The sequence below is a fragment of the Alexandromys fortis genome, unplaced genomic scaffold, assembly GCF_014885135.2.
Source record: "Alexandromys fortis isolate MF-2015 unplaced genomic scaffold, M_Fortis_MF-2015_v1.1 scaffold_165, whole genome shotgun sequence".
NCBI lineage: Eukaryota > Metazoa > Chordata > Mammalia > Rodentia > Cricetidae > Alexandromys > Alexandromys fortis.
The window spans coordinates 481,680-495,958 of record NW_026068038.1 but is presented as its reverse complement, the minus strand read 5'-3'; the positions used below and the strand labels follow the sequence as shown (position 1 = coordinate 495,958).

The following is a 14,279-nucleotide window of genomic DNA, read 5'->3' as shown; positions in this document are numbered from 1 at the left end:
GACACTGAGATGAACCCCAGTGGGACATCAAGCAGGGAATGAAACACACTCCCTCACTGTCCATGGGAGAGCTCGTTCTCCTCAGGAAACTGAGGCCCCACAGGGGTTTGTTCTGCTCCCCAAAACCAGTTCTCCTCAACACACTTGATTCTGTTTCCTGACAGGCAATGCCTCCCTGGTCACAATGAAGCCCAACCTACCCTGTGGTCACATTCCAATGTGGACCTTTAGGAAAGTAATTAAAGTTAATTAAATCAGGAGAGTGGAACTCTGCCCCAGTGGGACCAGTACCCTCACAAAAAGAGGCCCAAAGAGCATGCTCACTTTCTGCTGTCTCTCATGGCCATGTGGGCACATGGCAGGAAGATGGACACCTATGTGCCAAGTATAAATGCCTCCAGGCCTCCACTTCAGACGTCCCTTCCAAACAAGACAAGGACGAGCAAGTGTCTGCCATTAGGCCCTGGAGTGAGGTGGCCACTACAGGTCCTAGGCTGGTTAAGCAGAAGACTGTGACAATATGGTGCCTTTACCAGGAAGGAGGAGAGGAGAGTGCCCTGGGAGCTGGAAGTTTAATTTCTGTTAAAAATCTTTTTACATTTATTTATTTAGTGTGCATCTGTGTGTGCACATGAGAGCTGGTTTTCTCCTTCTGCTACAGGTCCTGGGGATCAAATTCAGGTCGTCACATCAGGCTTGGGGGCAAGCCTCCTCACCCGCTGAGCCATCCCACTGGCCCCAAGAGTTACGTTTCTGATCAGAGCTGCTGGCTTTTTCTTAAACATATTTAATCCAAGCTATCCCTCGCTTTCCACCTTCAGCTGTGCTAGGGACTGCCTCAGGAGCCAGAGCCTTCTGGGGTGTGGCTGTGCAGCTACTGCCCCAGCAACCCAAAGCCACGCGCCATGGTTTTCCTACAGTTTTTCCCTCCCAAGCCCACAGCTCCTGACCCCCACCTCATTCCACCTCCTCACACCACCTGCTTTATCCCTCTAGTAAGTAAGTATGCCAGAGAGCCTGCCACAGCGCCTGTGCCCGTGCCAGGATGGTGACCAGCATCATCGTTCAAACCGCAGACTGCCAATGGGTAAGTGGATATGTGCTCTGCACAGATTTGTGCGGTGAGCTGTTGGGTGAGGGACACACTGTGACAGGGATGCTCAGGCCTCTTCAGGAAGGAAGTCAAAGCTGATACAAACCAGCCAGTCTGTGGCTCCATTTCAGAGAAAACAGCACTCACCCCACGCCTCCGTTATCTTTTACTCTCTCTTGCCCACCCTCCTCTCTCTCCCCACTCTGTCTCCCCTCCCACAGCCAGACAACAGCTACTCTTACTTGGACAAGTGGCTGTGGGAGATGACTCAGAAAACCAATTGGAGTAATTGTGGTCCCCCTTGTCTAATTCTGGCCAAAGATGTTTTGTGGGGAAATGCCAAAGGAGACAAGCCATTCCTACACTCCTGCTATGTGAAGTAGAATCGTACGGGAGGGCAGAGTGCTGAAACTCTGCAGCTACCTTGGGGCCATGAGGACCTTAGACAGGGCCCAAGTCCTTGCTAACTCTGAGTCATTCCCTCACCTGGAAGCAGGGATTTCTACTCTTTGTTACTGAGGTAACTAAAGCTTCACTCTTGAGACCTGCTGCAGCCAGTTCCCCCGCGACAAACAAATGCATCCCAGCTGGCTTGTGTGACCCAGACGACACAGTCTTACTTGGGGGAATAATTGCAGACAAGATACACAGCATTCTCCCAGATGTCTCCCCAGACGTTTATCCTCCGACAGGTGTGTACAGCACAGCCAACCTTGTTGGTGGTGGCCCAGACCATCTGAAAAGACAGCACCGTGTTACAGCTCAGGGGCAGGGCATCCCAGGGCAACTCTGGTAGGCAGGGCGCCAGAGAAGAGCCATCCACTGGGGGGAGTGCACGCTGCCTTTTCACAACACGCTATATGCTCAGCCATGTAAATTGCTATAGAAGTTTCCAGAGAATACTCCAATTTTTTCCTCCCGTGAACTCAGCCAGAGCAGACAGTGGGACCCAACCAGTGTGCTCTGAGAAGCACCAAATGCAGTTAAGCACTCCTGCATTTGCCTTAGCAGACACGCTCCCCAGGTCTGGGGCACCCAAATTACCTGTGTGTAGTGGGTGCACATGGCACCTGAGCAGCGCTCTGGGCACCACGGGTTGCACTCGTGGGGGTAGGGATAGGTGTAGTCCTTCACCTCGTCATACCAGGACTGCACGTGGAACCCAGGAGAGCGGTACCTATAGGGACAGAAGCGGTGGGTGGTCCATAGATTGGGACCCGGGCGCCCAACCCTGCCAGCCCCTGCCAGAAACTACCCCATCTTGAGTGGCCTCCAAGCTGCCTGCCTGCGCAGGAAAGCTTTACCCATGTCACCTTAATTATGTATTCATTTTCAAGCACCACGGGTGAAATACAAGCAACTCAAGAACCCAAGACATCAGACACACTGCAGCCAGGACCTCCTTGATTTAAGATACGAATGTGTGTAGGGCAGGCAAGGGGCTGCAGGCAGGCCTGTCAGCTCAGCTAGTCCAGAGGTTAAGGTCGGAAGATGTCAAATTCAAAGCCAGCCTGGGCTCCAGAGTGAGTTCACTGGACAATTCAGTGAGAACTTGACTCAAAAAGTGAGAAAAGGGGCGGGGTGTGGCTCAGCCATAGTGATTACACGTGGGAGGCTCCAGAGAGAGAGAAACAAGGAGGGAGGGAGGACAGAAACAGAGTCCGTCAGGGCCAAGCAGGGGGATTTGCAAGGAGACAGAGAGGAAGATGGTAGGCATGCGTTATAGGTTCACTTAAAGCCGAGGTAAAGGCCGGCAGACATTAAGTGAGAGGCTGAAGAGTGACACACAGCTAGGACACTGTGGGGAAGCCACTGATCTGTGGCCACTGCCCCAGGCTGGCCTTGAACTCAAGGTTCTTCTGTCTCCTCTTCCCGAGCACTGGTGCTCTGGGTATGAGCCACCGGGCACTCACTGTTATGTTTTGTTTCCATCAGGAAGAAAAAGAATAACTCGCCTATGAACCCACAGTCCCTTGGTCACCAGCAAGTGTAAACAGAGTGGTTTACAGAGAATGACCGTCGGTGACAGCGCTGCGGTCAGCCAAGCACTTTGAGGTCTTGTAACAATTACTGCCTGGGCCCAGCACCAGCAGCCGCGGTCAGCAAGTCCCCAGGACACAGCCTCCCACCCTGGTCAGCCCCTCGGAGGCACGTGCCATGAGGAGCTAGGGCAGAAGTGGGTCTGCCTGTCACTCCTAGGAACACTGTACCCGTGCCAGCATGTCTGTGCCTCTGATCCCATCACTGTCTCAGGGCCCCTGGATGGCCTCAGAAGAGGACCAAGCACCAAGCCGAAGCCATGGGGACAGAAAGGCTGTATGTGGGTCTGTGAGGCAAGCCATTCTCGGTCGAGGAGACACCATGAATCTAGAGGAAATGGGCTGATAGGAGGAAAGGAATACCATCCAGGGTGGGGCAGTCTGGGCGGCAATTGGAATTTTGTTGCTGTCTGGCCAAGCAGTAGGCCGTAAACAAAGAGCTGAGCCTGTCAGGGCTGCAGGTTGCCCCATTAAGTGGTTTGTGTGTTCATGATGCTGGGGGCAGAACCCAGAGCCTCGAACCTTCCAGGCAAGTACTCAACCACTCCACATTTGACAACAGGCAGGAGCGCCAAGCCCTCTGTGCCAGTCACCCTGCAGCAGGCAGATCACTGTCAAGTGGGGGGACGCTGCAGCTTGGGGCGCCGGCCGCTCTTACCTGCCCCAGTGCACGGCCAGGTTCTGCCCGATGGACACCAAGAGGCTGGCGGGCCCGTGCTCCCACAGGCACTCCTGTGCCCATGCGGCCGCGGATCTCTCCAGCTCCTCATCCCAAGTCTGTAGGGGAGAGAGATGGCAGAGAAGTCAGGAGGGAGAAGCAGAAAGCCCAGTCCACAGCTGTCAGAGTTCTGGCTGTGCTCTAACAAGAGGCCTGTGAGCCCAGCTTCTCAACATGAGTGAGTGCGAAACTGAAGGGGTGGCAAAAGACAGCAATCAGACAGACACGGAGAGGGCAGGTGAGCGTCCTGGTCACCCTCAGGCCATCCTCAGGAGCTGAGAGCCCACCCGTACCCTCGGTGAGAGCCCTGGGTGCATCCAAGTCTCTCCTTGCCTTCCTGCCACGGTCCTGGAGAGTGCCCGCCTTATTTCATTTTACGGAAGACAGCCAAGGCTGTGAGAAGCCAGGCTACTGGGTCACAGCCACACACCCAGCTAGTCTAGAGCTAGGCTCTGGCTTTAGGTCTGTGGGACCCACTATGACTCTCCAGGAGCACCATGATATGTTGTGGGGGGGAATCAGAAATCCAAGCACCATGCAACTCCTCAGAGGCACCCCACTTGTTTCCTTTCTAGGGAACAAGATGTGGGAGGTGGTAAGGTTTCTCCATTCTGTTCCCTCACACCCTTCCCTGCCTATGAGCTCACTCTTCCTAATCCCACTGGCGACCACCTCAGCCTTTAGCTTCTGTTACTGCCTTGAGCCCCTCATCCCCCTTTTGGGTTCCCTCCACCTCCTGGCTCTGCTCAACTTGTCACAATGTCACCTCTGGTCAGCAGTCCCATGAGCACAAGGTCTTCCTCTGGGCAAGCACACAAGCATATGCGCAATAGTTAGTTAATCCTCAGGCATGCGGAGGACTGAAAGGTAGGGAAGGGAGCCCTGTCCCCGGACACTCTCGTGTTCACCGCACACATCAGGTGTGGAGACAGGCAGCCTCACCATGGATGTCAAGGGCCAGACCCTTCCAGATCACTCGCTCTGGGTCTAGCTTCCCATGTGCAGCTTGGGACTAATGCTTCCTGTTCTCCCAGGTTCCCACCAGGGTCCCTCGGGTCTTCATGCTCGCACCTCCAACCCAGTTCTCCATGGCACCTCTGGTGGAAGACACACTACCCCATCCACCTGCCCAGGGAGTGCTGCTGGGGCGTGGTCCCCCAGCAGGAGCTGTCTCAACCTTGGCAAGGGGGTATGAGGACGGCCTGAAGCTACCATCGACAACATAGCCTCTCTGAGCAATCGCTGGAACCCCATCCATGTGTGAATGGTACCCAGCCACCCTGGGCAGTGCCTGGGAAACAGAAGGCTTCAATCTCTCTAAGTTTTAAAAGCTACCAAAGTAGAGGGTCTAGGCCATTGAGCAACAAGAGACCCTGTGGGACATGACCAGCCTCTCCCTGTCCTCATCCCCACACTGATTCGGGAAAACCAGTCAAGGGGGACATTTCCACCTTGGTCGGAACTCAGGGTCAAGTGACCACTTCACCTGGCTACCCAAACATCTTGCAGCAAGAGCTCAGGAAGAAAGACCTCTGAGGCTTCTGTCATCCTTTGCAAAGACCAAGTATCTGTCAGAGCAGCCGAAGAAGGAGACAACCCAGGACCCAGGGTGCCCTTTTACATTTCTACACCCCCAAAAAAGCACACAGCCACCCCACGTGCTGACATCTTGGAAGACTGCCCAAATTTCCCAAGGGAAAAGATGGGTGTTTGTACCATGTTCCCCAAAGGTAGCCTTGCTCAGGGCCCACATAGCTGGCCACTCATTCCAGAGCTCGAGACCAGGAAGGACCCATTAGTACCAGAGTGGTCTCTAAAGGAAAGTCATTGGCTGCTGATGGAGGAAGTGGGACTGGGACCTGGGGGACAAGGACACAAACAGGGCTGAAGAGGGAGAGAAGCCGGACCTTGACACCACTGAAGGAAAGAGAAATGAGACATCAGAACAGCACAGGTGAGGGAGGGTGTGGTTCGGTAGGTAGCATGCTTGTAGCTGAGCTGGTCGGTAGAGTGCTTGCTTAGCATGCACAAAACCCTGGGCTCCATCCCCAGCACTGCAGAAACTGGGCATGCTGGTGGACACCTGCAACCCTAGCACTTGAGAGGTGGAGATCAAGTTCAAGGTCATCCTTGACTACGTATTGAGTTTGGAGGCAGCCTAAGCTGTCAGAAAGGGAGCCTTGCACACCAGTAACCCCAATACTTAAGAGGCTGGATGTGGACCAATCAGAAGTTGAGTCATCCCCAACTGCATAGTAAGTACATGAGACCTCTCAAGAAACCATAAGATACTGCATCGGCCTTTGCCTGCCATCATCCCAGTGGGCACTCACCATATACTCCATGTTGGAGGCAGAGGGATATACCTGACCTCGCAGCTTGTTGTGCAGCATGAGGATCTCTTGGCGGTCGGACCAGGGGATGGCCCTGCGCGCCCGGGAGTGTGGCTCGGCCTGCTGGTACTTGCTCAGCAGCTTCTCCAGGCTCGTGGTGTTGGGGAGGAAAAAGGCCTGTGCTCCACACACCAGCAGAACCAGCCCCATTGGGACCACAGTATTTAGAAGACAGCTCATGGCCCCACGCTTGCAGCCACGCTAAGGGGACAGGGTAGCCTGGGCTCCTGAGGCAGGGCTGGGTACCAGAAAGTTCTGGAAAGAAAAGAGGAAACAGGAGACAGCAAGTTAGAACTAAGTCAGCTCTGCCCAACACCACCAAACCAGCATAGGAAGGGCTCCGTCCCTTTGGCCAAAGTCTCCCGTAGTCTTTGCTCACACAGAAACGCCTGGTATGTACCTGTCCTATGGGCTTGGGACTGTCAGGAGCAGGGTAAACAGAGGCGGGGAGGGGATGGAAGGTGAACTAGAGTTTCTGAGAGAGCTGCTGCTGTCCCAGGAGGCAGGGCAGAGTCAGGGTGCCCTGACAAAGTCACAGTTCTCACCTCCCACCCTGGAAACTCTCCAGGGTCCCATCAGCGGCTCTCTAGTACATCAGAGTCAAGCCTGCCTGCCCTGCTCAGCCAGAGGACCATGGAAGGCCCACTGGGTGCAACGGCCCAGCCACAAAGAATGTAGAACATTCAGAGGGCCCAAACCCTCTCAGGTCAATCACTGCTATATAGGTGCATCCCCACCTGCACATAGTCAGGTCAAAGTGACACACCAAAACATGTCACTGCCTGTCCAGCCTGGGACCGTGGCAATGCCCCATCTGTGTTGCTTTGTACTGGAGTAGCATGAAGGGTAGGGCCCAGAGGCCCAGAGCATGGATTGCCATGTGACACTACTCTGTTCAACCAGATGAAAACCTAGGCCTAACTGAGGCATACACAATCAAAGTACAATCAGTAAGGGGAATAGTAAATAGACTGGTGACAAGGAAGGGAAAACGGAGTGGAGAATTACACAGCGGGTAAAAGGAGCCAGATAGGGTTATGCTTTGGTCTTAATAAATACAGCATGGAGCCGGATGGTGGTGGCGCACGCCTTTAATCCCAGCATCAGGAGGCAGAGGCAGGTGGATCTCTATGAGTTCGAGCCCAGCCTGGTCTGCAGAGTGAGTGCCAGAACAGCCAGAACTGTTACACAGAGAAACCCTGTCTTGAAAAAAACCAAAATAAAATAAATAAAAAAGAGATCAGGACACAAACACAAGCAGAGGGACAAGCATGGAAGGACACAGAGAGATGGTGCCACCTGTAAGCCAAGGAGGACCCCAGGAGGAGCCAGCTTCACCCACAGCTCCATCTCTGCTTCCTGGCTTCAGGTACCATGACTGGCATGTGAATTGTGAGACCAGGCCACAGCAGATTAACTACACACCTGGCAATACAGAGGCAGGAAGAGGTGTGTCTCAGGTGTTGCTGGGCTGTAGCTATAAGGAACAAGAGGGAGGGAGAAAGACAAGAGACCCCACGACCTGGTGCTTGGTGTCAAAGCAGTAAGCCACAAGCATGGTACACAGGGACATGCCCATCATCCCAGCCTATGGGGACCATTCCCCATTCATTACCCAAACAGCTGCATCAAAACTAGAGTCAGGGCCAGATGTGGTAGCATATTCCTGCATTCTAAGGCTAAGGCCAGAGACCACGAGGTCAAGGCCAGCCTGGAGTATATTTTGAGTTCAAGACCAGCCTACACTGCTTGACAAGATCTTGTATCAAAATAAAAAACTAAGAGGCTGGAGAAATGGCTCCGTAGTTAAGAGCACTTGCTGCCCATTCCTTGGTACTGCATATGTATATCAGCCTTTTCTACCATTTTCACCTGTGTGTGATACGTGCTTGTCATGGGGTACACAGGGAGGTCAGATGACAACTCACTGTAGTCGGTGTGGGCCCCAGGAATCAAACACAGGTCATCAGGCTTGGACACAAGCACCGTTACCCACTTATTAAGTCTTTGCACGGGCCCCAAACCTTTTGTGAAGGAGGCACACATGCTGTCCTGGATCACCAGAACTGAGCAACGACGAGCTGATTCGGACAAGGAACCTTGGCGGCTTCTAGAAGGAGTCCTGCCCTTCTCTAGTTGCCGTGTGAGCCCCTGGCTGCCATGGCTCTCCATTACCCAGAGCTGTGGTCCTATGATTCTCATTCTACAAAAGGGACAGAGCTTGAGTTAAGATGGTTGTCCATCCTCTGGGATACTCGCCCAGGACATGCCCCTCCTTGGCAAACACACACGCAGTACCATCTGTGCTGTGTCCCTGACACGCTGTGAGCTGCCCTCTCCAGCTGCGGCCGCATCCTCATTCCCTCGGCCTTTCAGCTGGACACAGTGGGGCACGGGGCCCCAGCTCCCCCAGCGTCTGGGATAAGACTCACATTCCTGGTATCTTCTCTCTCACCTGCTTCTCCCTGGCCTCACCAAATTCAATACCCTCACCTCTTTTCTTTTCTCTTCTTTCCTTTTCTGCATACAGTGTGCATGAGTGCGTATGTATGTCCCCACATGTTTGCATGCATACCCACAGGTATCCACGCATGTGCAAAGGTTAATGTCAGAGGTCTTCCTCAATCCCTCTGCACCTTATCTGTTGAGGCAGAGGCTCTTGTTGCTTCATCTAGTCTGTGAAGTCAGCTTGCTCCTGGGATTCCGCCTCTGTCTCCTGTGTCCTGGTATTACAGTGGCTGCCACACCTGCCCCAATTTTACAGTGGTCCTAGTGACCCGAACCCTGGTCCTGACGGTTGCACAGGGATCTATTTACACACTGAGCCATCCCTCTGACCCTCAATACTATTTCTAGAGGAGCCTCCCCCTACCAACCTTCCGACACTCTATTGCTCACCAACTTAGACTGCCCCCTGGGGGGCTGCAGGCCCACACAGCCAAGAGGATCTCTGCATGATCTCGCTCTCTTTTGCTAGAGTTACCAAACAGAACTCAGAAGACCCCAGGGAGCTAAAACATCCAGTTCCCACAATAACAAGGCAAGAGGGATACAGGAAGCTTAGACCATGCTTTAGGATTCCAGGGCCAATGGTGAGACTCGGGTTGTGAAATCAACTCTGCTGGAATGCCTACATTCCTAGGGCTGGGCATGCACTGGGCCATGACTGTGGATGGAAGGTCTGCAGCCCCATTTTACAGCAGACAAAGCTGAGTCCTGTACGCATTAAGAGGCTTTGGAGTCTGGGTGGCCAGTTGGAGAGAGAACCAGGGCTGGAAACCCAGCTTCCTCAAGGCTTGAGGACAATGCAGCTGCCGTCATATTAGCCCTCCAGTGACCCCACCAGTCCCGGATGGCACTTGATGCCATTCAGAGCTCTAAAAGAGGTTTTGTTGAAAAGCCAGCAAAGCCCCTGGTCCAGAAATGAGGGGCCAACGGGGAAGGTTGTTGCATCATGCGGCCCAGCTGCTCTGTGTTTGAGGAAGCCTGCCAAGAAGATGTCAGAGCTAAGACACCAGCTGCTGGCCCGGCCTCTGCACACGCTGTTCCTTCAGCCCAGCCCCTGACCCCAGCATGCCCGCTGCCAAGCCCGCCAGTGAACTTCTGCTCACCATGGGCTCCCCTTCCTGGAAAGCCTTGTGGGAATTAATCACTCCATAGACCTGTCAGCCTGCTCACCACCGAGTCCCAGAGCCTGTCTGACACATCTCTGCTCAATAAATATTTATGGAATGAACGGGGAGGGGCATGCCTCCTCCGTTCTGGATCGGAGGAGCCATATAAGGACTGTGGTCCACGGTGGACTCTATTGGCTGTATCTTGGGCTTCCAGGAAAACAGAACCTGGGTTCAATCCCTGACGTTGCCCCCCACCAGCTGTGTGGCCTCAGACAAAGCATCCAGCTTCTCAGGGATGCATCTACATATACAGGGAGGCTCTCTAAGTCCCACATCTTCGAGTGATAGACATAATGAGTTAGTCCTACTGGAAACACAACGCAACAGGCTTTCAAAGGCTTAGACTGGGACTCAACTCAGCCAATAGGGTGCCTAGCCTCTTGGTTCCACCCCCAACACAGGAGGTAGAGGCAGGAAGATCAGACATTCAAGGCCATCCTCGGCCACATAGTAAATTTGAGACTAACCTAGGCTACATGAGACCCATTCTCAAACAAACAAACAAAAGAAGGCAGTTGGGACCAAGGGCTAAGAGGGGATAGGTCTCTGTGTAACTGTTACTTCAAAGTCTTATCTTTGCCTTAGCCAAACGGAGCCTTAAAATCGTGTTAAACATCTCATGCTTGAGAGAAAGGAAGCCCCAGTATTCTTGACTCAGGTATAGCTCAGGATAGCCTTCAGCCTGAGCTACATGGCTCTCTGGGGAAAAGGTCCCAGGACATAGGGCCAGAGGGTCAGTGTCACCGCCTGGCTCGGAACCACCCAGACAACTGTGCACGGATGTGAAGCTCAGCATCTGAGAGCCTTCTCCTCTGTCTGTCTGGGAGCTGGGTCCCCAGTATTGGGTCTGCACTGCGCACCTCTCCCGCTAGCTGCCCACAGCAAGCTTCTTACGTGTTAGACACTCAAGCGGACGGCCTGTTCTGTGGCACTCCCCCATCCCTTTGGTGCACATGTGCCACTGTGGCCAATTTCATGCTCCCGATCCGCGTGAAGTCACTGAAGACAGTGTCCATAGGAAAAATCACCGCAGTTGCCCACCGGCCATCTGCCAGCTCAGGGCACAGACAGTGAGATGCAGCCCAAACAGCCTGAGCCATAAGACTCTGCTGCCTTTGGTTCAAATGTGCCTTCTTCAAGTCTGTGTGAATTAGCCTTCATGGAGGTGCTGTTATCTGATTTGCGAACTATCAGGAAATTGTCAGCCCCCACGAACTGATGGCTCAGTCCTGGCACACTGAAGACTGGTGAGTGCATGACCATGGTGATGACCTGGCCGAGGTGTGACGGGTGGGGATGGCCCAGTGGGTGCACGCTCCTTCATTTCTGGAATCTCATGTGTCATCATCGCCACAATGGATGGGGTCACTGATTTTACAAGCCCATTTCACAAAGGAGGAAGCTAAAGACAGTAACAGCCCAGCCACGGTCATAGGGAGGCCTGAGGGGCAGGGCCAGTTTACTCCTTATACTCCAGCCTCCCGTTATCCATCTCACCCAGGCAGCCACTCTGTCCCACTGCCCCACATGGATGCGATGCCTCAGCCCAGAGCCCTGAGTGGACAGCCACTGAGCCCACGCGGCGGGGCTTCCCCAGCTCTGCTCCTCCTCAAATCTAACAAAGAGAGAGCTTCCATCTGAGGAGAAAGCCAAGGACTGAGCAGAGTCATACCCACAAACCACCCAGAAATCCCGGGAATGAAGTGTGGCTGGGAGGAGGGACACTCAGCCCCACTTCCAAGCAGTGATCCCAGGGCTAAGCAGAGAACATCCCATTACAGATGCCTGGGTGAGCAGCAGACAGCAGGCTGAGGTGTCTCCCCCTCCTCACTGGATCCTGTCTGCTTTTTGACTCAAGGGAGATGGCAGGCTGGCTCCGGCCCTGCTGGCCACCCCCCACACCACCCGAGCTCTCCACACCCAGGTGCCGGCCAACAGTGCACACTGCCTCACAGCATACTGTCCTCTGTGCCCCCAGAAAGAACACAGTCCTTCGAGGATTCGTGGAACAAATCTGGATGCTTAATAGACACAAGATGCTAAGCCAACTTGATGGAGTGTCTACGTGGTGCTGGGAAACGAGCTCAAGGCCTCTCTCGTGGTTGTTAAGCAATCTACCACGGAGCTACATCCCTGGCCTTCTCTTCCCGTCTCATTTTGAACCAGGCTCTCAATAAGACATCTAGGCTGGCCTTGAACTCGTAATCCTCCTACCTCAGTCTGTTCAGTAATTGGGATTCAAGGCCTAAAACATTATTCTGGACTAATTCTGGACATAAATAAGACTCAGCCAACAAATGCTTAAACTATTTTGTACTGAAGCCAAGCATGATCACTGCAGGCCAAGATAATATGGTTTTTTTTTAAAAAAGCCAAATTAAGCGCCCAGATAATAAATTAGGGTATTCTTAAAATAATAACCCATGCGTAACTCCTAGGTCTGACTTCCTTCTACTGATGTGTGACGGTCTCCCTGACAACAATACTTCATATCAAACTCTGGATGAAGAAAAAGAGCCCTCCATCTCCAAGGAAAAGGAAGTGACTTGTGCCAGAGTCATGAGCAGTGCGGGAAACATGTCTGAGTCAGGCCTGGGTTCAAATCCTACCCTCCCAGAGGGCCTTTTCCACAACTCTATTTCTTAGGAATACAGCTAGACTGGGCCAGGATGAGTGCAAAGGCCCCACGAATCAATGTCTGTCTGGTCAGTGCCCACTGTATCTCTTTCTGTGCTCCTTCTTGGTGAATCTGAATCCCAGATGGACTTTGTTTCGAAAGACAGGCTACAACCTGGACTAGCCACACAGCCCCTAGGACTGCAATGCCCCTAGGAAGGCAGAACAACTTCAGCAGGACAGAGCAAGGACTAGGACATGGAGTCTCCTCTGTAGGGCTCCCCAGGAAGGGAGGTAACACGCAGCCAACACTGGTACCAGGATCTAGGCTGGAAAAGGCCCTGAAGAGGTAGGGTGGTGGCCCCTGTCTTTGGGGTGGAGAAAGGATGAAGGCGCAGAGGCTATACTACTTGCATGGGACCAAAGTCAAACACAGAAAAGAAGTGAGGTTATAGGCAGCCAGGGCCAGGCAGCCGGGCACTTCGAAGGCCACTGTGAGGGGTCCTGCTTCTGGCTAATGCAGAGAGGAGCCTTTGCAGGAAGTAAGTGCTGGCTGAGGTCTGGCTTAACTTTGGAAGCCTGTCCGTGTGCAGCAGACCAGCAACGCCTCACCTTTGCGTGTGGCACAAAGCCAGCCAGACTCTGAGGATTAAACACACACAGTTCCTTCATGTGAAGTTCAAACCTGGCCTGCACCATTAGAAGTCTGGATATGGTTACCCTGGGGGTGGGGTGACAGGAGGGCCCTGAGAGACCTCTGTAGGCTGGCTGGGCTCTGTGGCCTCATCTGGGAGGAGAGTTACCTGACAGCAGATGAGTAATTGCCCATCGTCCCTTAGATGTTGAGCTTCAATGAAAGCCGGGTTTGTTTAAGTTTGCTCAGACTGTTTGAAAGACGAATTACAAGAGGCATGAATGGCCACTCGAAAACCTCACCAGCACACAGGGGAGAAGCGCACCCACCCTAGCCTGGGCCCTCAAGGGTCTCTAGGCTGGGACTGACCCCGACAGCCCTGAAAAGTAAACAGCGAGGAAGGAGTCCAGATAAGGGCCCGCCAGGCAGCGCAGCACCTCACCCAGACAGGGCTGGGTTCATCTCCTAGCTGGCAGGGCACTTTGTCCCCCATTGCCAAGGCCCTGATGAAAATATCTCTTGCTGCTCACCAGGCTGCCAAGGTCCTGGAAATAAATAGCGTGTTCAGCCGTGGAGGACCGCCAGGACGTGTGGGGAAGCTGTGTGCGTGTGTGTGGTGACGATGCTACTTGTTGCAGATAGGCCTAGTGTGTGTGTGCACGCGCATGTGTGTTGTGTATGTGTGTGTGCGTGTGCGTGTGCATGGGTAGATGCTCTTCAGGGTCATACACCTTATTTGTTTATTTACATTTTTGAAACGCAGTTTCCCACTGGCCTGTGACTTGCAGATTCACCTAGGCTAACTGGCCAGCAAGCCGCAGTGCTAGGACTGCAGGCACACGCCACCACACTCAGCGTCGTTGAACTCGGGTTCTTGGGCTTGTGCAGCAAGCACTTTGCTGACTTAGCCGTCTCCACATCCCTGCAGCTGGAGCAGTGCTTGGCTGGTGCAAAGCTGGCTTCAGAGCAGGTAAGTAAATGCACCCAGCAAGGTCCCCGGCACACAGAGCCACTACGCATGCTCTGGAAGGATGCCAAGATCCTTGTGACACTTGCTGGGGTTCCAGAGCATCTGGAATCAGCCATGCACATGGAGCGCCACCATGCGG

At 53.5% G+C, this 14,279-nt stretch overlaps 1 protein-coding gene across 1 annotated transcript in view; it reads right to left on the bottom strand.

The window, feature by feature from the left end:
* Crispld2 (cysteine rich secretory protein LCCL domain containing 2) overlaps positions 1-14,279 on the bottom strand; it is a 54,371-nt gene that overhangs the window by 33,840 nt on the left and 6,252 nt on the right. Inside the window, exons 2-5 of the mRNA XM_050165185.1 lie at positions 6,184-6,498; positions 3,791-3,909; positions 2,138-2,270; positions 1,714-1,829 (exon numbers count right to left, since the gene is read on the bottom strand). Of these exons, the coding sequence (XP_050021142.1) occupies positions 1,714-1,829; positions 2,138-2,270; positions 3,791-3,909; positions 6,184-6,423 (608 nt within the window). The 5' untranslated portion in view covers positions 6,424-6,498. The remainder of the gene's footprint in view (positions 1-1,713; positions 1,830-2,137; positions 2,271-3,790; positions 3,910-6,183; positions 6,499-14,279) is intronic.